This window comes from Aplidium turbinatum, chromosome 17 (genome assembly GCF_918807975.1).
Source record: "Aplidium turbinatum chromosome 17, kaAplTurb1.1, whole genome shotgun sequence".
NCBI lineage: Eukaryota > Metazoa > Chordata > Ascidiacea > Aplousobranchia > Polyclinidae > Aplidium > Aplidium turbinatum.
This window is the reverse complement of record NC_137488.1, coordinates 6033230-6058511: the sequence shown is the minus strand read 5'-3', so window position 1 is coordinate 6058511 and position 25282 is coordinate 6033230. Positions and strand designations below refer to the sequence as shown.

Here is a 25282-nt window from a genome sequence, read left to right as displayed (position 1 = left end):
CCAAAGCCAACTTATGTCGCAAATTCTACAGCTAAATTGTAAGTCACCTGGCAACCTTGAACCGTGATCCTGGTTTTCTGCGAAATTCAATATCCGGCCCTGATCCTGATGCGGACAATTTTCAACGATACTGCAAGATCAGGATACGGTCCAGTGAACATTTCCGAAAGCCTCACATAATAACATCCCAACAGCGTTTTTGGAAAATACAATGGTTATCATGAAATTGTAGTTGCATTGGAGATGAAAACAGTTAGTTTTCGAAGCGTTTTCCCAACACAAGTTCAGTTTCTAGGTCATAGGCTCTTTATTCTTTGGTCAAATTTAAATATATTTTTTAACTTTTAAATTAGGCTACTTCTTTGACAAAGCAGGTGTCACCGTTTTGGTATCAATTTGAATTATCTAAGAAGTACTTTCTGACGTGATTTCAGCGTGCAGTCGTGCACGTAAGTAAATTAATTTGCTAAATCCGAATTCAGTAAACAGCGAAATCTTTTCAATCTCACAACAATAACTTATCCTCTTAAAACCGGATAAAGCCAGTTCAAGCAAGTTTTGTAGCTGTAATTTACCTGTGGTGCTATTTAAATGTATTTTCTCCCTAAAACATTTCGAAAACCATTCTATCTTGAATTGACCTTGACGGACTCGTGCAGGTATTTTGGAAGCTATTTTAAGGGACTTGCGTAACGTTAACCTGCAGTTATTCAGCGCATGCAATTTTTTAGACATATTGCCTGAGCATTAAAGTTTGCGAAGATTAGATAAAAGTTTATCTTATGTCCGAAACGACACAGTGGATCTTTTCATTTAAATTTCTGAAACCTTAGTCACACCTCTTGAATGCAAAGCTGCCGACTAAACCAAACTGTTTGAAAAAAATGTATAAATATATAGCAAACTGCGTATTGGCTATAAGTCAAAAATCGGTAAATGCTGTAGCCATGTCTGTATAGTTTTAGTTTCAAGTTTATTACCATGGTGAAAGATTCAGTGGTAAGTTAATGCCTTCCTTTCGTCACAACTTAAACGTTTGAAGCAGTGGCGGACTGAGGAGAGAAAAGTGATCATTCCCTCAAGACGAAGAAAAGTTACTTTTTTCATGGTGTATTGAGTATTGGCAAGTTCGGATTAATTAGGGACGGTACATTACGGGACGCGCAACTCCGTTGTTCCTTCAACATTAGAAGGGTCAATTGCCAATTTGACCTTTTTTTTTACGCTTTACTGCAGGCTTGCTTTCAACTAAAAACCTTAAATTACTTTAAAACCAACTTAACTCTTCTTATATAACCCATAAAAAGTAAAATATGTTGTAAATTAGAAAAAAACGTAACCCTTCTAGTGTTGCGGATAAGCCAAAAGCGGATGAAGTTTCGCATCCCTATGATCTACAATCCCTAGGATTAGTGTAGACCTACAACTCATTGTATTTCGTTGAAATCACCCCTCCCCCCAAAAGCTACTTGCTGGATCCGTTCATGGGTTGAAGTGATAAAAAGGTCAAATTTTAGCTAGCTGCAGTGGTCTCTTTCTAATGGTCCATTTAAAATTAATCTAAATCTATTAAATTAATCACGGCAATCCTTTACAATTAAGAGATAGGTGAGATGCAAATCTCACTTGCTCTATCATGTTGACAATTCTGTTTTTGGCCTGCTTTGCTGTACTTTCGGCGGTGGGATGGCTTTCCAATAATACGAACCTGGTTCGACACCCGGGGTGTAATAAACAGTGCGGGTATAGTTGCTGAAAAAAAAAGGCGCCAAGTTTTCTGTTGTGAGATTTTTCTACTGCAGTGTTGTAGGCAAATTAAGTCCTGACCAGTCTTCAATATCATTAGTCCAAATTCTTGGTGGTCTGCCCCTATATCGTTTGCCGTTCATTTTTTCTTCTAGTAGTTGTCCTTAAATCGAATTATTGCAAATCATGTGGCCAAAATATTTCAATTTTCTTGATTTAATTGTTTGTAGAATTTCCATGTTGGTTTGTATTCTAGAATCTAGATAGTACATCTTTGTTTGTGATTTTATCCATCCATGAAATTTTAAGCATTCTTCTATATATCCACATTTTAAATGCCTCAAGTCGTTTAACCATTTGTGATGATTGATAGTGTCCATGTTTCTGCATTGTAAAGTAACGTAGTCCATACATAGCACTTCATAATTCGTTTTCGAGTGTTGATGTTAATGTCTTTTATATTTTTTCGAAGTTGTTTCTTGCGATTTCTATTCGTCTCAATATTTTCGTATCGCATCTTCCATTTTCAGTTATTGTGTGTCCCAGATAGATAAAGCTTTTGACTTGGTAGTAACTGAGTATGGGACCTTTATCTTCTGCACTTCATTGTCGAAAGCAATGGTAGACCTACGCAACGGTTTAGCAGTCACGTATTCTCAAAATGATTTCAGCAAGCCTTCAGAGCTTCAACTCATAAAAACAACTTCAATGAAAATGTTTTCACATTACTATTAACATGAATTTTAATTCAAGTTTATTAATTTTTACTGAAATCAATGCTGTTATGGACGCTTTGAGGCCAATGGATCGCAAGTTCGGTTAAACGGAAAACTGAATAAAAGCAGAGTTAATGGGAAGATGTCTTGTCACTGGTGGAAAAGCGACAGCTTATTAGAAAGACTGATTTTTGGCACTGAAACGAAAACAGAAAAGCTGACTTTGTTAAATTTATTCGTCGATTAAATAAGACAAAACGAGATGCACTATAATTATATCCACTTCTATAACTGACACAGCAAGCTGTACAACATCACATTGATTCTCAAACGAAAATTAGTAATAACTTCGAATCAGAAGTGAGTTCGAAAAAATATTCCTTTCCATGTGTTAATGCAAAGTGCTCTTTCACAGCTGCATTGAACAGCAAGATTCAAGAGAAAAATCAAACTTATATTATGACCGGTTTTCTTTTTAAGTTAAAAAAGGACAGATAAAGAAATATTGTTTGCAAAAAGTTTTTCTTGCACAAACAAACAAAGCCAAGTTAGATCATGGGGAATAGCAACGCTGCAGCTCGGGTCCTTCGAAAACAAACCTTTTCGATTTAATGTTTGCAAAAAATGAAAACACTCTAAATCAGGTTGGATAAGACAGCTTGATTTAAGTTATAAATAAAATATTTCTCCATAAACAAAGTTTGCAGGACATTGCATAGACAAAGTGTTCAACCCGAGTCAGGGATTATCGCTGTTGGTGAGTCGCATTGACGTCATTTTTGATCAAAGTATCTATCGAGCCAATTATCTCTTTGCAAAGAAATCCAAACAGCAAAATCTGCCATAAAAATGGCGAATTTTGCTGTCTGGGAATGTGTTTGCAAATTGATCTATATCAGTTTGCAATGCTGATCTTTGTCAACGATCCGAAAGCGAACAACTGAAGACATGAGTTCAAGTATTACTGTAAGTCACTTTTTTTCTGGATTTTCAGCATGCGCCGAAATTGTGTTGTGTGATAGTCAAAACATGACCCAGTGAATGTAAATATTAAAAATCTGATTAGACAAATTACATCGCTAATTTTGTGATAATTCTTACCTCTTTTTCATCGAAAATATCGTATAACTTAAGTTATTATAATAACTAAATATTCTTACGATATTTTCTTATTCTTTAGACTTAAACTTCGGTTGGGCATGGCATACATGGATTTTCAATTGTTGTGGTAAATCTTTTAAAAATTCAGCTGTAATTTTGTCGCACCAGTTTATGGTAATTACTGCTACATTTAAAAATTTGCTATAGATCAACATAAGGTAATAAAATATCATTCCAATGCAGCTGCTGCTCAACATTTCGCTCTAGTCATCGCCACAGCATCAAGAATGATAAAAGGCAGAGCCTCTCGACCCTTGGACTGGCAAACAAAGGTCCACACGAGATCCCAGACAGCAAAGCAACCGTTTTTTACAACGTCTTCATACGTTGAATCAATGTAAAAATAACAAACTTTGCTGTCTGGGAAGTAATCTGTAAAGATAGGAGCACAAACGTAATTCCACAACTTTCGCGTGCGAGTCTTGTCAAAATTAATAAGACTACGCAACATCTGCGAAAAGTTTTAAAGATTTACGGTGAATGGTAAAGAATGCGATTGGAAAACACATCTCATCCTGCTGGATGGATTCGGTTTGCTACGGTTCAACGAACACAAACGTCATTGTTGCATCTACATCGTCATTTCCGTTCGGATTGTTGTCGTCACTACGAAGTCAAAAGCAAATGGAAAGTGAAAGAATGACGACAAAGTTTTAAAAAAATCTGAAGAAAATGAAATTTAAGCCATCAAACGACACAATTAAAGCCACAACATTCAACAAAGAACTCAAAAACAAACGAAGGAAAATTGTCTGGAAATCACAATAGTAGACCGCACAGCGCACAACCATAGCTGCTGCGCTACCACAGCACAAAAGCGATGAACTTTTACGCCTAAAATGACTATGACAAATTTTCATCATCTCAAAACTATTCTAATGACAACTGGTGGGTTTTCCAAATTAGACACAAATTTCAAAAAAAAAATTTTGCGCCGCAACAAAATTTCGTTTCGTTTCAAAGAATGTTCGAAATAGTTTTGTTTTGATATATAAATTTTTGGTTTAAAAACAGTTAATTAGAGACGTGGTTAACTTCTCAGGCGCAGTCAGGCACACCAATAGCTTAAGTCCACTCAGTCAATGCTGTATGCTCAGTAAACACATAGTTCATAATTTTGTACACATTATAAGCAAATGCGGTGCGCTGAAGTTCGTAAACATTATCGTTATTTTTTTATCTATAATTTCAATGATAAAGGACTAAAATAAAAATTATTACTGTTTCGTTTAAGCAAAATATTCAATATGGTGCCATACCCAGACAGCAAAATCCGTCATTTTTAGATTGATTCAACGTCTGCAGACGTTGAATTAATGTAAAAACGACAGATTTTTCTGGCTGAATAGCCAGTTAGTCAATAGACAATATATACAACAAATACGAAACATCAAAATAACGATTCAACAACGAAAAGCTACTGATCTATGTGCAGAAAATAATAAATTTTTAAAAAGAAAAAGATTTCGATTAAACGGACGTACGTCACTTATCGTCTGCTAAATTTTCTGCATTGGAAGAATCGCCACTTGAAAGATCTTGGATGCTGATATTCTCTTGTGACAGATGAGGAGGAGTCAGATTTTCATCTTCCTTATTTATTTCAGGGATGTTGCATTCGGATCCTTCCAACCACATACTGACACGATCTTGCACGGATGAAGATGCTGACTTCTCCAGGGTCTCAATGATTGATGAAGAGTCTGCAAGGGCAAAATTATCTTCCGGGAGATCAGGAGGATTAGACACAATGGGAGGAGTGGAGGACCGCTTGAGATCAGCAGAGCTTGTAGGAAACGTTTTCTCCACAGACTTTGAAGATTTGCTCAATGGAGCATCATTTTTATCAGACAACTCAACAGAAGAATTCCCTCCTTCCACTGATGTCTTCTTTTCCTCTTTGACGGCTATACTCGTATCTGCATGCTCCGCAGAAGTCTTCGACTCAACAACTGTGCTCTCAGAGTCCTTCCGATTCAAGGCATCCTGCCCCGGAGCGTTCAAACTAGGGGACTCTGTTCCACCATCTGCCTCTTTTTCGGAAGCGGAATCATCCATTTCTGAAGGAGGAGAAAGGTTGGATTCTTCAGCAGCATCCATCATGACTCTCCAGTTGCTCCCTGAAAGAAAACAGACAATGTTATGTTCAATAGACTTATTGTTTAAAAGTGAATAATTTTCCGAAAGTCAATAATGACGTGCGCCGAGTTTAAAATCGTTCACAAATCTAAACGTAATCACGTCGACATCTGTTTCACATCAACCACGCAATCAGGATCAAGCGCTGCAAGAGAGACATTGTCTTCCGCGTCGCCTTATGACGATAAAGTGCAATGTTGAGATTCACAAGTGTTGCTCAACTACAAATGTTATTGGAATTGCAAAGTTTTCGGCTATACTTCATCTGGCAATTATCGGAAATTTTGTATATTTAATCTTTCCGATATCTGTTGCATGAAAGCCAACAACCCCGATATATTGCTTGTGTTTTCGTTATAACTGAGAAACAGCGAAGTTCAAAAACTAATTAGTAACATTTTTATAACAGTAAGCCACGTTCAGTTTACCTTCGTTCATCTCAGAGATCGGTTCAGATATGAAGCTGGCAAAGGAAATGCAGCTGGCAGCAGAAGCGTTGCGAGAGTGGGTCATGTGAGCAAATCGCTTCGTCGATGCTCTCGGCACCGGCTGAAAGGAAACAAACATTATCTTGATGTTATATTGACGTTGGCCTGACTGGTTTTTGAAGAAGTTGGACGCCAGCACGCAACAGGAAAATTAATCCTTTTTAGCATTGATTCTGAACGTTGAATCAGACGTTGAATAAACGTAAAAATGACGGATTTTTCTGTCTGGGATATGCTGTCGTTAGTTAGCTTGTTTTAATTCGATGACTCAAGCTGCACAGAAAACTGGTGCCAATTAATACGATACTGGTTCGATTCCCAGGCGAGTCGGACACCAACTGCGTGGAAGCAACGGTATATTGTATAAGTATATAAAAAAAAAAGAAAAAAAAAGGAATAACATTGTTTGGTTTTCATAATACTCTCAAAATTATGACAATATCGAGATGCGGTGTGTTCTGAGACAGCCTGCTTTGTTTAGCGTTGAAAGCAGCACTGTTGCATATGGCACTAAAGACCAGTTGTTATTCAAACAGTGAATCTATTTAAACACTGTTTGTACAAACATTAATCATGCGTATGATTAATATACTTGAGTGGCTTAAAGAACTATTTACATCACAGAAAAAGTTTTAGAAAAAAAGGGATGTTAAAATTTTGCAAAGTTATATCCAACCACGTATTGAACTAATGGCATAGGGAGATGCTTTGATTATTACACTACACGATTTGAGGATCCTCAATCAAAATTGTGTCGGGAGTAATTTTGAAACAAGTCTCCAATACATATCCTGGGGGATGACATGAAACCGAAACCTGCAGCAATCGTAAACCTTCTATTGCTACCCAGACAGTAAATCAACCGTTTTTTACATTGATTCAACGTCTGCAGACGTTGAATCAATATAAAAAGCGGTTGATTTGCTGTCTGGGTAGCGCGACCACATATCCCACTCACTACGGACGGCGTGTTGGCCTCAACAATCTCCTGGTGGTATATCGACACCATCTCCTTGTATTTGGTCTGTGCGTCTGCTACCAGTTCCACCAGCTGCTTGTAGTGATCCTGCACGCAAAGTCAGGGCACGATAGTTCAACGTTAGGTTGGCGTACAAATGGCATTGCTTTATTGGTAACAAAACATGCCAAGAAAGAGATTAATAACTTGACTTCAAATCAATTTGCAAATGAAACCTTCAATCAAGTACTTTTTCCTCAACAAAGGACCGGTGAGGTGAGCTCAGATGAGAAGAAAAACCGTTTAAGCTTTTTATTTTACAATCAACAATAAAACCTCCTCCCGAAGTTAAGACATGAAGTTGGGGCATAAAAATTCTGGTCACCTACCTCTACGCCACTGTAGTCAAATATCCCAACTATGCTGACGGGGACCAGCTTGGACACGGCCCGACCCATCGCCTTTCGCCCCAGGGCGAAGATGTAAGTGACGTTTTGTTCCTCGCACGAGTTCAATATTTGCTGCAGCGCGTCGTCCAAACCACCTGGAACGAAAAGATTCATAAAAATATAGAGCTACAACCTAGCCGGAACATCGGCTATATTTTACATTGATTCAACGTCAGAAGACAGAATATGTGGCTGGAAAGTTGATAAGGTACTTTTTGGTTACGCTTGAGTGAGTTTTAAAGCAGCTGAAGGTTGTCTGCAAACATAAAGCCAATGGAAAAAATACTTATTTTGCTGTCTGGGGCGACGCACGAGATAACTATCACAACCTTGATGGAGAGGACACAACACGCGCAATTATACCGAATGAAATTTCGTCTGAACTTCACAAATGGCTTCAGCTTTTCATCAAACTAATTGACAACAATTATATCGACGTTAACTTCAAAGTCGGATAGTGTCTTCAAATTTACAATGTTTTAAAATTAAATTCGAATAAGAATATTGCCGAATGATTTTCACGTTTACAAACACATGCGCACCTTTCGATTGTATCTTCTCCAAGTTTGGTGATATGATGACGCATTTTAGTTTCTTCAGTTTCAAATGCTTCGTCACCTCACGTAATCCCATCACCAGGCGGCGCCTCATCTTCGCCTTGGTCGGGTCTTTCTGGTATAGCCTGAAGATAATGAAAATGTGGCTTCAGGTAAGTGATTGTGAGTAAGTAAAGCTGTCTTGTAGTTGGTTGGACCTAACAACTGGACTGCTCCATTGGGCCAGAACAAACTTTTCCTTAAGAGGAAGATAAATTTATCTGGATTGTCGTACTTAAGTGTTGGGCGATTTAGATGCAAACCCACGGAATGAGATTGCAAATGCAGAAAAAACGACGTTTCTATGAAACAGTTTTGCTAAAATAGGAAAGAGTGCTCTCGCATTCAATCTCGGTTTAAAAACACGTACCCTAAGTCCCTGACAACAAAATTCGTCATTTTTACATTGATTCAACGTCTGCAAAAAACGTTGAATCTGCAGACGTTGAATCAATGTAAAAATGACGGGTTTTGCAGCAAACTATTGATTTTCAACTTCAGTTCACAACTAAAAAATTAAACTTTGACAAGAAACTCAATCATCTGTCAAGTACCTGTCCTGAAACTGCACGAGCTTCTGCAGAATGATCGTACACGTCTCGTCGATCTTCTTGTCCAATACCTGGCAGCAATATCTGAAAAAGTTAAAATTTCATTTGGCGGTGTAACCCTTATGACATTTAAGTAAACTTAGAAACCTAACCTTCGTTTGATTGGTTAGCCTAATCACGTGATGAGTTGCTATGCCAACAGTGGGACAGGTGCTGGACTTCAGGCTAGCTAGAGCATGTACGAGGAAGTTATTCGGTGAGTTATTTTGCAGAGGAAGAAGATAGAAGAACTACATATAGAGGATATCTTTATTCCAGGAAGATACTATGGAAGACGAGATTACAAAATCATAATGGGAAAGTTCAAATTGGTGATGAAAAGCGTTTGAGGTGATTTTGGAACGTATGTAATATTTCCAATTCTTGAATTACAAAGACGTCTGGAAAGTTGAAGGCGTCTGTGAGGGACCGGGAGTTAAGGAAAGTTTCCGATACATACAGTAGAATCGCGAGAACCGAAATTGACTGAAAGGATAAGAGATAGAAACGCTCAGTTGTGTGAATGAAAGTTTGCCATCGGAGTAAGACAGCCTCCTTGCAAGCAGGAAAGTACGAGAATACAAGGCCCCGGAAATACGTATGGCATTTTCATAGGTTCAGCTTTCGTTCAAAGTTAGCCCATTGGAACACACAAACGCGGCAGCTGCTCGATTAGAACAGTGGTTATCCGAGTTTGGTGGCACACAACATCCTGCTTTCCCAAGTTCTTCCGAAAGCCTCGAACAAGCTCCCACCCTTGAGAAGAGAGTGGTGCTGCTTGAATAGAGACGGCTGCGGAGTCGGGAGAAATAAAACCAATCTTTTTTTTTTATAGAAGATGACTCCCGATCCAATGTGTGATTGTGGCTTAGACAATCAGACGATGAAGCACATCCTCACAAACTACCCCCTTAGCCCTTCCTGTGACGACAGTGACTTAAAAAAACATTACAGAAAAAGGTCTTATCTGGCTTCGACACTGGCGTGACAAATTATGAATGTACATATGAGTTGAATATACTTATTACAATAGCGTATAAATATACATAGAATTGCCGAGAACCGAAATCTATTGAAAGGATAAGAGATAGAAAAGCTCACTTGTGTGATTGAAAGTTTGCCCTCGGAGTAAGACAGCTTTCTTGCAAGCAGGTAAGTACATGAATACAAGGCCCCGGCGTATGGCACTTTCATAACTTCAGCTTGAGACTTTAAACAAATTTTCAAAACTATTTTCGTATGCAAAGTCTCCTGCAGAGCACGATGTGAGCACTTACTCTCGATATCGTCTGCTGTGTATCTGCGGCACATTAGCAGGTACGTCGTCAACAGTTAGCTGGCCTAGCTTTACTTCAACTGTTGGCTCGTCTTCATTGGATTCCGATGCGTTCGCTGAAAGATCAGAAAAAAAAACAGTAACGTGGAATCGCTGATAGTGAAATAAAATAACAAGTGGTTATAACGATTTGTCAGAGCAGACAGTTGATTTCTTCGACTTCAATAAACTTGAGTTAAAAAAGGGATTTAAATTGCTTGATTTTGATAGGCTGTTGCCGTGAGCACGTTGAGGATTGTACGCAATACACGCGTGTTTTATCATATTAAAAAGTTGAATCTACTTGGAACTTAAAAGCATGCATGGAATTAAGTAAAAAGCTTCACACTTTCAGTGATTGGTTGCTTCTGCATTATACGGTCAAACGTCCTCTAAGCTACAAAAAAAATCGCAGGCTTGCATACTGTTCCAGTGTTCCTACAACAGGTGGTCGTGAGATGTTGCTTGCTACTTTAAACACAGTCTCGAAGGTTAAAACGTGTAGTGACAATTGCACCCTCAGCTAAAAAAATTAGGCCTTTTTACAACGATTCAACTTCTGCCGATGTTGAATTAGATGTAAAAAAGATAAATTCTGGTAGCACTGACAAACCACGTACCCAGAGGAGGGGGGTTGAGCATGGCGGATGGGTAAGGGGGGACATCATGATCGGGTCCAGACAGGGTTGAGAGCTGCTGGAGACGTTGCTCCTTCTTTTCTTCTCTTTCTTTCAGAATTACCTGGTCATGGATGAACGATTACGTAACGCAGGAAATTTTAAGAAAAAATAAAAGAGAAACAAATTGTTAAAATATCAGTAAAAATGCTTCATAATGTTTGCTGCTACAAAGCTAGCCTTAAAAAGTAAAATCTGATAAAACAACTACTTAAAAAATGAAAATGCATTTTATTAAAAGCAACCATATACCTTTTTCAGAGCGCTCGGCTTTTTTACTTTTGGCGTTTCCCTTTCTTTCCCTCTCTTTTGCAAAGGAGCAGTGGAATCCAGTGGGTTGACAGGTACTGCCAGTCTGGATCTGCACGTAAATTACAAACTTGGCTGGCGAAACTTGTACGCCGAAGGAAAAGAAATCAGGTGGAAAATATGATGAAACGGTTTGGGTTGCCAAACACAAACCAAAGATTTAAACGGGCACGAGAAATACGACATACTAGGTAACGAAGCTAGCTCTCGTTTTGTTGAGATTCTTAGATTTTTGAAAAAAACATTTTTTTTTCAATTATGCCAGAGAACCTTGGAACGGCAATCGACAGGGCGCCGGTTCGACACCGCTCAAGAGCATGCGGCTGTTTCTTTAGCAGGACACACAAAGGCATGTCTGAAGGACACGGAGATTGGATTCCTTGTCTTCCCGTTCACTTAATCTAAATTCTAAATCTTCAATTATTACCAGACGTAAGCCTGGATACGACGACCAACGTATCGATGGAATATTTTATCAAGCAAATTCAAGCTTACTTGTGTGCCGAAGTAGAGGTAATCTCATGCCCTATTCCTCCTCCTATTTGTACCACCTTCTTTCCAGAGGGATGTTTTGGATTTGCAGATTTTGTTTCTAGCTTGGAAAATATTTCTCCCAAGTCCAACATCGGTGTTTTGTTCCTGCTTCTGGAGTTGGCAGTTTTCCGCAGCGCTTTCTAAAGAGAGAAACAGAATAAGGTAATTGAGTTAGCTTTTCGTTGAAAGACGTTGATTATTACGTTTATATTACGTTTGTTAGACGTTTATAAAGCACGCACGTCCAATCCAGACAGCAAAAATCGTCATTTTTACATTGATTCAACGTCTGCAAACGTTGAATCAATTTAAAAGCAACGGATTTTGATGTCTGAGAAAAGCAAAAGAAAGTCTGTTCAAAAGCAAAGAATGGAGCCATCTTGAATCGCCGTATGTCACTTCAGCTGATGACGCGACCAAGAATAAAGATGTGGTGTCACAAAGCAAAAGTCAATCAAGCGAAACGCACTATCCCGCAAAGTAAATTCTACTTATGCTGAAAAAACACAGCAGGCTATTTTTAAAATCAATTTCATAATTATCTTGAAGAAGACTATAAGAATATTTCCTACGCCAACTTGGCATAAAAAGCTAAACAAAAAAGCATTTGAAAGGTTAAAGTTTAATAAAAATGTAATTGCTTTTTGAGCGTTGAATGATCGTGCCTCTGAAAAATCCACCAAGGCCGCTAAAGTTAATGCTTCATTGAAAAACCTATCGCTCATGATACATCAAATTGGAAAATCCTGCTAGTAATTAAATCACTTTGTCGTCCAGTTAATACTAAAACTGCATAAAATCACATTTTATCTCATTAAAGACATGAAAATTATTTCCGTCAGTCAATCAGTCCTGTTTTTACATTAATCTTCTGGTTAGGATGTTTGCGTAGATGAGTTTAGATGTCAATACAATGAAACAAAATCATTCCTTTTTACATAGATTAAACATAAACAAATGTTGAATTCATGTAAAAAAGATTGAATGGCTGGCTGAGAAGATACAAGACAACTCAATCACAGCGAGCAGCCAGCATAAAACTGAAAAGATTATTCGCACTGTTTAAAGTCATTGGTCTTGACATAAGATTTGTCCGTGCACGCGTGTTCAGTCACAAGTATATTATTGCTGTATGATTGGTAAAACTAGTCGAGGGCCACGAGCCAAATAATTTGTTTACACAGCTTTGTGGTGGCAGCTCGTTTTCATCAAGAAAGAAAAACATGTCTATAACTAGTCAAGCTTGATCGCACTGTTTATGGAAACCACCGCTAGAACAAATTGGAAGAAATATTTATTTAAATTCATGCATTACGAAGGATGCAATATTTTTAAAATCTAGAAGAATACATGAAAGACTAACAAATGAAAGGGGAGCAAATTGAAAAAACTATTTTTAATTAAAAACACATTTCAACAAGCACGCACGTAAGTTCAGCGACTTTTCACAAAAACATGACAATCACCTTGATATTTTCATGCTCCTGGCTGATCTCAGCATATTCTTCATCAGCAGCCTTCGAAGCTCTCTCCGCCTTTTTCCAACGTTTTCTAGTTTTCTGAGCCTTTTCCCGCCCAGCAGCATCTTCGGGACTTTTGGACGTTTTCCCGCTGCTGTTGGCTTGTTGCTGAATCTGTAAAACAGAAAGTTGTGATATAACTAACCTGGTAAGGTTACCGGTAGCAGCAGAAGCGTTTAGATTAACCTTCAAAGCAGCATAGGCGCTTTACTTCCTTACTGCTGAATGATTGGCCTATTCGAGAAAGCAGCGTTGCATTGTTGGTAGGCTACTATGAGGTTCCTTCAAATTGAAATCTAAACAAACTGTCAACAACAACAAGCAAACTAGTAAAAAAAAACCCAGCGTCTGCAGACAGTGAATTAACGTAAAAAAATGGATTTTGCAAGCTGGGAAGCAAGCACTTACAGTCTGCGCATGAGCTGGCACTCTTTCAGCCGGGTTCCGTGCCAAAGCTTGTCTGTAGGATAACTTAGGTGCCGATGTTTGCGCGTGCACCAATGGCGCTCCTCCAAGCCCCGGGAACTCCTGGGCGTCCTGTGTGCAAAAAGATGCCGGTAACTAACGTATATCAACTGACACGTCGTGCTTATTTGCAGCAGTTCAATGCAAACTAATGTAAAACAAATCTAAATATCGCAAAAAAAAACTGAAAATCAAAACAAGTTGATCAAAAGATATTCCATGCAAAAATAATCTGACGACAAATCAATCCTGTTTCACATGGCAAAGAGGTAAAAAGAGTGATTGAGTAAAAGTGAAAGGTTTCAGTCAGGCTTTTTCGAGCCCACATCATTTTATCTTTTAAATACTTTTGGCTATAACGCATCTGAAAACGTATGTGTAAAGAACAACTACGTCACAAAATTGCGTAGTACTGCATTACGTCGTTTGACTATGCAACACCTGTTTAACAACACTGCATGTCATCAGTTGTCATCACTGCATGTCATCAGTATTTCATTCAGTTTATAGTGAAGATTGAAGTTAATAATAACAGAATCATAATAACATGGACTTCTTACACAAACAAAGTGAGCTAGTTCAAGTCACTGTGTTCGTCTTTCAACTGTACGAAAGAATTGTTACTGCTCTGAAGAATCTCTGCCATCAAATCCGTCTACTTTTCGTTGATTCAATGTCAAAGAGGCATTGAAACAATGCAAAAAAGTACTGATTTGCTGGCTGGCATGTAGCGGTGTTCCGTCACTGTTTGCGCGTCATTAGGAGCCAGTAGAATGACTTGGCAAAAATTGCAAATGTTGTTTTATGATTGAAGTTAGGTTAAGCAAATTTCAGTGCAACTTTTTTTTTACATAATCAAATGATTGTTGCATTCCATTCTGGTGACCCAAGCTCAGAATAAAGACATTTTTCACCACAACGATATTACACAGCTAAGTCACGCAGTCTCTTTCCTCACAAGACAATCACACAGGCCGATGGCATGAAGTACAAGGTCAAATGTTTTGGTAATGTACCCAAGCAGCAAAATGGTCATTGTAAAAAGGACAGATTGTGCTGTCTGGGTATAGTCATAGTTGCTGTAATGAATAAGTAACTGAGTCGGTGGCTAGGATTAAAAAAACACATGAATCTGTTTTTCACGACAATTACCTCCAAATAAAATGGATGCTCTGGGGCTTGTGGCATAGGCTGAGATAGTTGCGAAGGCTGATTGTAGACGACATTTCTCGGTTGGTTTTGATGCCTGTTAGAACCTTGGCTTGAGTTGGAATTACTTTTCCAATCCAGCTTGTTTCCGTTATAACGGGCGTTTTGGTTTAAAGATGAGTTAACAGGTTGGTCAACACGGTTTGGGCGTTTCTTCTCGTGAGCAGGAGGGTTTTTCCGATGTCCTTTAGTTGCACCCTTTTGATAAGAGGTACTTGGCACCGGGGCGGGGGGCTGGGAGGCATAGTTCGGGGGCATGTATTGGGTATTATTCCACATCCATCCAGTAGACATCTAAAAACAAAAAGCAAGTTTTACTTTCACCATGAGTTTCGTGAAACGTGTTGTAAACTTCAGCAAGATATACATTAAACTGTTTGTTTAAGAAGGGCAAGCAGGCCTATATAATATATATTTAGATAACATGAAGATAGTTATCTCTTTAACTCACACACAAAAGTCACGGGTACAGGACCAGGCCTAGCACTACAACTCTAACACATGTACAAGACGAGATTTCAAGCCCAGCAATGATAGCTTTCTTTAAGTCACGTAAATAGTCCTTTGCCGGGAAACAGCCGTCAGCTGTCATTGAGTTTGATAAAAAAAATTTAAACAAGAGCCTAGAAAACAAACAACATTAAGTAAACATTCGAAAACAAAATATTATCGTACTTAACATCACACCATCTCATATTGAAAAGTAAAAGCTTTTTCAGGTATTTTGCGTCGTTGTGCTTGTTTATGAATTTTTCCAACCTACCGCGCCATGGAAGGCGAAGTCGATTCGATTTATGCAAAGTTCAAGTGTACGTTTGCATGCCAACTACGAGCAAGCACTTTGTCTGTAGTGGTGCTTATGTGTTTGGACTACTCCATCATGCATGACAGTTTGTCGGTCGTCATGTATGTTATCGTCTGTACGTTGTTTTACATAAAATATTGCTACTTTGACAACGTTGGCCACGTACAGATAGTGTCGGAAGCGACTTTTTCAGGCAGCAGTGAAAATTCCCTTTCTTACAACGTTTTGTCATCTTTCAACGACGTTGAAATGATGTAAAAAAAAAAAACTTTTCTGGTTGCATTACTGCTTCAAAGTAAGAATCTCCACACCTCTCGGTCGAGAGACTAATCTGACAACATTATGATGTCAGCATTGTTGTGAAATGATACATGCGAAATTCAATTTAACGTTAGTTAGGAAAGGCTTGTTATTAAAACAATTGAAACTACACTTGGCGACAAGATACTTTTGCGACAAAAAAAGTGTTAAAAATTTAGAAAAAATAAATAAAAACAAACCTCTAAGGATTTCTTACACCGAATAAAACCACTAAAGGTGTTAAATTGCAAAACATCTCTGACAAACATCTTTTAGACAATGCTCTACTTGACGTACAGTGACAAAATGCAGTCAAACAACTCTCGTACCTGCATCGGTTGGGGTGGCATAGGAAACCCAGGTGGAGGTCTGCTTGTAATGGGAATATTATCTGCATAAGAAATTTCATTGAAACATTTCATAAACTCCAGGCTTCGTTTAAACTAACGCAATCTTTACTAAAACAACGTCGAAGTTATTAATCTGTGACGAAGATACTATACTCAGATAGAAAACAAGCCCTTTTCTATATTGATTCAGCGTTTATAGACATATACAGACGTTGAATTAATGTAAAAAATATGTGATTTGTTGACTACTATGTTGCTATTGGCTTCCCCAAAGCAATCCATTTTGAAGATATCTCTCAAACTTATGCTTTAAACTTGCAGTTTTTGGTAAAGCTTACATTAGAAAACACTAAACAACATCAGGTTTTAATGGAAACGCCAGGGAGAAATTTGGCTAAAAATACAACAGTAGAACAGGATTTGCCACAAAATTCACATCTGCTGAAGCACAAGGCATGCCCCTGGCCAGCGTTAAGAATATGTTCAATATATTTAATTATTTATCCTATTGACTTCTTCCAAAAACATTTCATAGAACAATTTTTTCCTTACTGATCACCGACGATGGAGGGGGCGGGGGAGTGACGTGGGGGGAGAGCACATTGGAGTGAAGTTGAGGAGAAGCGGATAGATAAGTCTGATAGACCACGGAAGATGGCGGATTTCCTGGTGGAGGAATGAGGACAACTGGCTGCAGGGAGGTGTTCACCTGATTGATAAAGTACAACAATGAAACATCGAATTCAAAGAAAATAGAAACTAGACGTGAAAAATGTAGCATGCAACCGACAACCAAGTGTCGCTGCCAGAGCCTCGAATGGAAATATTTTCAAAGCAGTCGAAATTATGACTTTACAATACATTACTTTATTGCTGAGAGCAGAGGTAAAAGGCAGTTTAGTGTGCTTTCGATAGAGTACCTCTTAATACGGCTGGCAAGACATTGGACGCGCATCTACCAACTCAGCACTCTAAAAGGAGAGCGACTTGACAAAGATAACGAAAACTTTGCAAACAAAAAATGGAAACAGTTTCATGTGACAAATGCAAATCGTTCCTATGTAATTAGTGGACAAAAAGACATTTTCATCAAATCAGCTTATGTTGGATGTAAACCGTTTAAGTCATATGAATAACTTTTAAGCTTTCAACAAGTGAAACATGTGGTTTTAATCGCTTTTAAAATCACAATCCACTCTTCGAAGTAATTAATTATTTTAGAGATACTCAATGTTACAAACAAGAGGTTTAATTTATATATTGCTATTAACAACAGGCACTTCGCCAAGCTTTCTTTTTTGTTCCAAAAACTTCATCATTTAAAGGGTGCTTTTGTTATTCATTTTTAGCTCAGATGCCAAAAGTTCACCTTTTCAAACCACTTCAACGTTGAAAAACGTCAGAGTGAGTTAAAATAACTAACTACTGTTACGAGTGAGGTATATACATTATACAGTATGTAGCCTACTGAATATTTTACACGCTGACAGAGCCAAGTTTGTCTGAAGCAATAACCTACTTGACTAGCTGCATATGCAGCAATCTGCTAGTTTGGTCTAATAACGCAATGCACTGATTTCCTTAGCCGAAGTGTTACAATTGCACACTTGGAAAACGTCTCGGATTCGGCATTCAATAACGACCGCTAAACCATCATTTGTAACATGCTCAAACGCTCATCAACATAATCTTATTCGCAAATCATGCTAAGCGTTTCTCAGCAGTCGACTGTAGCAAGAATTGACAGCGATAGACACCGTGTTTCGTCCATGAGGCTGGACTTGTCAGTATCGCACCAATAATTCTGCCACAGACTGTCAGCTACCGCCTTTACCAGTCCGTTTAACTCTTATCCTTGTGGTCGATAGTCTGTGGCAGAATTATTGGTGCGATACTGACGAGCCCAGCCTCATGGGCGAAACACGGGGTCTACCGCTGTCAATTCTTGCTACAGTCGGCTGCCGAGAAACATATAGTTGATCGGATGGTCAAATGGCTAGCGTGGAAGCTACACCGTTGTGGTTAGCGAATCGCAATTGCTCGCTGTACCACTGTACCAGTGAGTGCTTTAGCCTTGTGTTGATAGTCAGGAAGAACGTCTCCTTCTTCACTATGCTATCCTAAGTCACTTTGCTGTTGCTTCACAATTATTGAATTATATACTTCGATGCACTACAAAGTGATTAGTGATATACCAATTGCACTTACGTTTCAAAACTCACTACAAAACTTGAAGCAGGGAACTATGGTACGTAAAAAATACAACATCTCTGTTTTATGGTGGTGCTCTTTTTACATCCCGCCTCACACTCTGTGACTACTTTCACCAGCTGTCCAGACAGCAAAATCCGTCATTTTTACATTCATTCAACGTCTGCAAACCTAAAAATGACAGATTTTGGTGTCTGGGTGAACAACATCGCTGTGTGCATAAGAGACAGCTGGTGGCAGTCCCTTGAAATTCTGGGTTAAGCAAACATCTTATTTGACAATCAACTGCACATGGTCAACATTTACAAGCATAGAAAAGACGTTCGTGAAACAAACAGTTTGTCACACGTCAAACATTTGCTCGGTACAACACTTAGGGATAAATGACGAATGTTGCTTCTTTATTTGGTTTTAGTTGTTAATATATGGCTTTCATTACCCGACTTTCGAGTCAATTTTCGAAACAACTGTTCAAAACGATTATATTTGGTCGAAGCGAAATCGTCGCTGTTTGAGAAGGGTCTGCTACTATTCGGTGAGTCCGATTCGGTGAGTTCCTAACCTCTAACCCTAACTCCTAACCCCTAACCCTTAAACGGCAATGATAATTAGGCTACGGTACCCGATAATTTAAAAAATAAAATTGAAAAAATCACTGAATAGAGATCGGACTCACCGAAACGGGCCATTCCGGTTTGAGAAGAAGCAAGTCCCCAAACTGTGCAAACGTGTTAATTTGTAGGAATGTATTTTCACCAACTTAATCAAACACCAGTTTACAAACTCATAGTAAAAAGCGGAAATGCTAATCAATCTTCTAACGTTCATTCGTATGCATAGGGAGTTGAACTACTGTGAAATCTTTCATTCGCCCACTGACATCAATGTCTTCGTTAACAGTCTATCATCGTTCGCATAGTGTGATTGTGAGTGGATTTATGCTTCCAAAAAGGGTGTTTGCCAATTAATGCAACTATATTTTGTTTTGACAAAAAACAAACTGCCAGGAGTACTCTCTTCCAAAGTAATCTATGAAGATGAACAGAACGATCATAGTTCTAGTTGGAGTCGGGCATGCAGATTGCAGACGTTGAATCAATGTAAAATGATAAATTTTGCGGTCTGGGAAAAACTGAGCACAGCAACAACTGCGTGCAATCTTATTCAGCCAATTCCGTGCATGGAACAAAAAACAATGAGGCGTATATACCCAAACATGTTCTTATTACAAACATAAATTGCCGATGACCAAAATAGGGGGGCATTTATCTCCTGTTACCAATATCGGTATCCAAAACCAATGTTTTACCTATTTCAGTGATACAATTTAGTTTTAGTAGCTTTTTCTCGGCCACAAAAAAAGTTAGCTAAACTTCGTTTTAGTTAGCTAGTTAAACGAAAAATTGTATTTGCCAACAGGACCGCTTGGTGGCTAGTGGTTACCATTACTGGGGGTTTCACATTTGAATTAACCAGTGCATCGTTTCGCTAGCAAAGTGCCCAACTTTAGTTAAAATGCGTCATTTTAAGTTTCTGATTTAAAGCAAGATAATGATGAACTAACAACAAAAGTTACAGTCGTGCCATAAATAGTGCTACCCAGAAGGTAAAATTAGTTTTTTTACTTCGATTCAACGTCTGTCGATTTAAGAAAATAAATAATAATAATTGTTGCAATCTGGCAGTTAGTGATGAACAAAATTTCTCATTGTGTTCGATACTGTGGCAGTGTGGCTTGAGGTCAATTATTTTGTAAACAAACGCATCATCCAACCGAAAGCTTGCAAAACATGTGACCAACGGTGACGTAACCACACAGTTTCTTTCAATGAAACGCGTGTCGCAAGTAATCACAACATTGATGAAGCCCAGTTGTTGTTTAAATGAGGAAACATGACAAGACGGTGGTAAGCCAAATGTTACCAATATCGAATCCAACAAAACTTTATGTCTGCCATCCACTTTCAAACATGGCATTGTGATGCAAAAACATGTTTTTGTGATGCAAATTCAACGTCAATAACAAAACTAAAAATAAAACTGCTACCAGCCAGACAGCAAATTAACCACTTTTCACATTTAATGTAGTATATTAATGCAAAAAACGGTTGATTTGCTGTCTGGGTAGATTTCTCCTGTTAATCCTTATCAGTAACCAAACTTCTTAAGGTACTATTCCTAGCCACGGAACCTTAGCGATGGTAATATGACACTTGTACCTCTTGTTATTCAGTATTGGCAAACGACGTTCATTACAAGCCAGCCTAATTATAATTCAAACAAAAGTCCAGGTAATTTCAATTGTTGTTGATTGGATTTGTGGTTGTTTTTAACCCTGTATCTGGTGCAGCGTTCCTTCGGCAAGAAAAAAGTTATGAAATCTACGATGATTTGACACTTTGTTTCTCTGACAACTTAATCAGTCATATGGCAGAAAGTCTTTCTTTAGTCCGCTAAGAAATTGATGTTCATCACCAAACCTACCTGTTCACCGGGTCGGCCGCCACCATTTCCTCTTTGTCCTAATCTTCTTTTCGGACTGAAACAACAATAACAACTTTTTATGAGTTTATAATTTTAATGCTTTAACGTGCTTTGTTGCACTTTGCGGTCAGATTTCACAGTGTAAAAGGATGTAGTCTTTGAAAAATGTTTTAATAGTTTCGTGACATCTCGCTAACATACCTTGCAGTATTTCTCAATTCTCACCATATCAAAAGAGTTAAAAATGACTTTTTTTAAAGGCTACACCAGTATACATACAGCAATTCAATTATAAATAATTACTCAATTAGGGTCGGACAAAACGACGGAGACAAGGTTCAGTTCTTTGTGACTTTCCGTGCAAAGTTGTGGAATAATCTAAAAAGGACACCGAGCTAGGACACAAAATTGTTTTGGCCAGAGTAGTTATTATTTTTATTCTTCCCTGGCCCCTGTCCCATTGAGCCGATTAAGTAAAAGGAGACAAAGTCGTTGACACATTACCACTACCCAGCCAGTGAATCAAACTACAGTAAAATTCGTCTAATTTGTTAGTTCGCCTAATTCGTCACTTTCTTCTAATCCCCTTGAAGTGACCAACCACGCGAAATATACTACCTTTTAACGTTGATTCAACGTTGAATCAAGGTTAAAAAGGGATGATTTTCTGGATGAGTGCCATCTTCACCTGTAATAGCCAGAATCACTGTCAACGTCTGCGTCATCATGATCACTGTATGAGTTGCTGCTTCTTTCAACAGCTGCCACTCTGCGCTGTCGCCGGCTACGCGATGCTTTCCGCAGAGGGCTCGGTCTGTCCGTGAGCGATTTGGAAGCGACGCTGATAGGAAAGTCTGAACAATTCATTGGAAAATTATCGTCTAGTGCATTGGCTTAAACTAGAGAAAAACAAATGCTTTCAGGCAGATTTTTGATCGTGTCCACCAGTAGCCCTTTTTTTCGCCATTCAGATGATTGAAACATATGCAACAAGCAAGAACTAAATTTTCAAAAAAAGCAAAGATTTTGCATGCAAATACAGTAACACAAACTTGCATTCAACCTTTTAAAAGAGAAACTGCCAAAGTTAAATTTTACAAAAGGCATCAACAAATATTATTATTCGAAAGCAAAATAATTCAAACAATTGGTCAGTCTAACATGCATAGCCCAAAGTGTGACAACTGATCTCAAGAAAAAATACTTAGTAAATAAAACTGTTTTCACCTCCTTTCAGTATTAAAAATGTATGACCAATTCAAAGGTTTGCTAGGTTTAATTCTACAGCTTAGCCTTTGTACCTTTTATTTGCATTTAAAATGACTTCAGTAAGTCAAATACATGAAGATGTAGGTTTAAAATTAAAATTCAAACTATATAATACCAGTCTGTTGGCAGTTGTCCACCATCGTAGGGGGATCGTCGTTCAGGTCAGGCCCATGCATGCCGACTTCCTTCTGGGTCCCAACATTCCTTTTTGTCACTTTCTTTGAATTTTGTTTCTCACCGCTCTGTTCCATACAAATATTTAATTGTATAAATTACCAATTGAATGAAATATCAAAAATCAGAAGTTAACCCATTCCAAAAAAAAGGTGAGTTTCAGCAATACACTTTAACTTTGCTTTTAAATTCAATAAGTTTGCCACAAAATTTCACTGTGAGATAAAATACGGTTCCCATTGACAAATTACCTTTTTTCTATATTGCTGGTTTGATTGAGCAAGTGTTTGTAATGGCTGAAGAGATGCTCCGTACACGGCAGTTGTTTGCAAGGAATCAGCGATGTTTCCTAAATGCAAGATAAACTGTGAATATGTAAAAGCCTTGTGTTCTTGGTCTAATTCAGAGAATACAAATCCCCCAAGATAAAAGTTTAAATTGTCATGAAAGGATATTCTGGCACAAACAGAAAAATATAACGCTATGATGTAAAGTGTATGCCATACAATAAACTTTAAACCTAATAAATCATTCACAGTGTTCAACAAGTAAAAAAAAAACATGAATGAAAGCATTGATGAAACATGGCACAGAAAAGGCGATCCATTTCATGCGCTAAAACACGACATAAATAATACTTCATAATAAGTACTCTTATGTTATAACAATAGTAATCAGAATAGCCTTACACTTTATATTAATGTGAGTTTTCAACAATACTATGCAATGCATGTTAGTATATAATGCACTTTTTGTGAACGCAAAAGCGATGTTACCAACATTGAGGCCAGTGCACTTGATGAACACAGCATGTTTGCAATCAGAGTTAAAGATCACATTTCAGAATGATTGATTAGGCATACAAAAACACTTTTGAAATGTCTTAAATTATACCTGGTACATCTCCATACCCAACAACGTTTATGTTGTGGGGTATTGCTCGAGCAGTGGGAAGACTAGGTGCTACAAATGAAGGTGGGAAAATAGGTTGACCTGACCATCTTGCATTAGGATTGACACCTACGTTTTGAAGATGAGGTGGAATCATGACATGCCTGCAAATACAGTTTTTAATGTCTTTCAAAAATGAAGACAAAATGGTAGCCTAAAAGTTAGATAATTTTCAAACATTTCTGATATTTCGAAACTGCAATGTACAATAATTGTACAGTACATCCTGCTTGGAAATTATATACTTGTCTTGAAAAAGCAGTTTTATTAGTTTTGCATTACCAGTAGAAAAATGAATATTTCTATCAGTTCAGATTGATAGATGCAACACAATTCTTTTAAACAAAAATGTCAGTTCACAAGATTGCACTGTAATTGAACAGTTGAACACCCAGCATTTTGTAGAAGAAACTATACCACATAAAAGTAACTTTTGAATTTTTTTGGGGCAATAACTACAAAATGTCAATCCCTATAAGCTGGTTAGTACAAAAAAGAGTCAGTTACGCAAAACAACCGGCCAACAGAGTAAATTTTACAAACATTACCGTCTGTCCTGCTGTTCTTGGACAAAAGGATAACATGTTGTCACGTATCTAGGAAGAGGACTAGGAGGATGATGTGCTGCTTGCTCATTGGTCCAATCCTTTCTCGGGACAAATGGGGGGACCTCAGCACTTAGATTAGTTCCCTAAAACAGAAATTATGAAACCAATCACAAAATGCCATCAACATTGTATTTACAATTTTTCAATGGCAACTTTGTGACATAGCCTACTGTACTGTATCATGTATGTATGACATTTCCAACACTGGAAAGGTAAAGGTGTCGTTAGCTTAAAAAAAAGTATCTTTGATTTACAAATTTAAGCATAAAAAAATTATCTGATTTAACGCACAGAAAAAGACATTTGTCGTATTCACAAAAAATATGAATATAGTTTTACAAGTCGTAGATAAGTGTTTCATAAAAAGGACTAGGCTTACATCAGAATTGTGCGGAAACATAGCACTTCACTGGTCCATTCTTTTAGAGAAAATACTAAAAAGTAGGCCAAGCTCTTTTTAAAGAATATCTCTGTTTAAACTGAAATGTAAAAAATAAAAGCTGTATCCAAAGTACTGAATAGCCTACATACTTAAAACACAGTACTGGAACAAATATTTAATGAAAATAACAGTACTACTAAAAGTTATTATTAGGGCAACCAATTTTTTGACCTAAAAACTTGAAATTTTGACTAAGTTATAATTTACAAATTTTGACCAATAGCTGTCTGCGTTTACAACCCAAATGCGAAATACAAAGCATATTAGAAATCAAACTGTTACGTAAGGATATCTTCTCTTTCTAATGAAATAAAACAAAAGCGTGAAAGATTCAACAACACCACAGCTAACGAACATGTAATGAAAGTCACTCGAAAAACTGCAAAAGATAAATATGGAGTGTCTTTAAATATCCCGAAATTACTGAGAGGGTTCTGCAGTATTATACTTCAACATCAAGGAATGTTTCACATTATCGCCTTTGAAGTTCCTGTCTCTCGCCAAATTTTTTTCCTAAAATGGAGAAGCTTCTCTCTACTAATACAGAAGTTACTTTGGAGTTCCTCAGCAGGCTATAGAAATGTGGTGAAATGTCATCTCCTCCCATTTTCACAATGCACTTGATGTCAATTGTCATTCCTTCAGATTCTTGCTTGAATATAATGTTTAACCTTGGGCATAATTATAGGCTAGCTAAAAACAAATTTTAGAACATCAGGAAGATATAACTCAATACTATGTGTACTGTAATGGTTTGCGTAATCGTATTCACCTAACCAAGAACAAAGACCATTACGCTACAAAGAAATTACTTGC

General features: G+C 37.8%; 1 protein-coding gene across 1 annotated transcript; it reads right to left on the bottom strand.

Moving 5' to 3' along the window:
* Positions 1-2680: 2680 nt before the first annotated feature.
* On the bottom strand, positions 2681-24504 carry LOC145786643 (selenocysteine insertion sequence-binding protein 2-like). Its single transcript, XM_082598338.1, has 22 exons — positions 24404-24504; positions 23965-24107; positions 23360-23520; positions 22717-22814; positions 22407-22533; positions 21711-21876; positions 21023-21077; positions 16880-17036; positions 16307-16368; positions 14816-15166; positions 13607-13735; positions 13145-13312; positions 11640-11818; positions 11088-11196; positions 10779-10899; positions 10121-10235; positions 8808-8888; positions 8200-8339; positions 7598-7752; positions 7209-7316; positions 6191-6311; positions 2681-5743 (listed from the first exon to the last, which is right to left on the bottom strand). Exons 1-22 carry the CDS (start codon positions 24422-24424, stop codon positions 5109-5111), a joined length of 3402 nt encoding a protein of 1133 aa, XP_082454464.1. The 5' UTR covers positions 24425-24504; the 3' UTR covers positions 2681-5108.
* Positions 24505-25282: the final 778 nt, after the last annotated feature.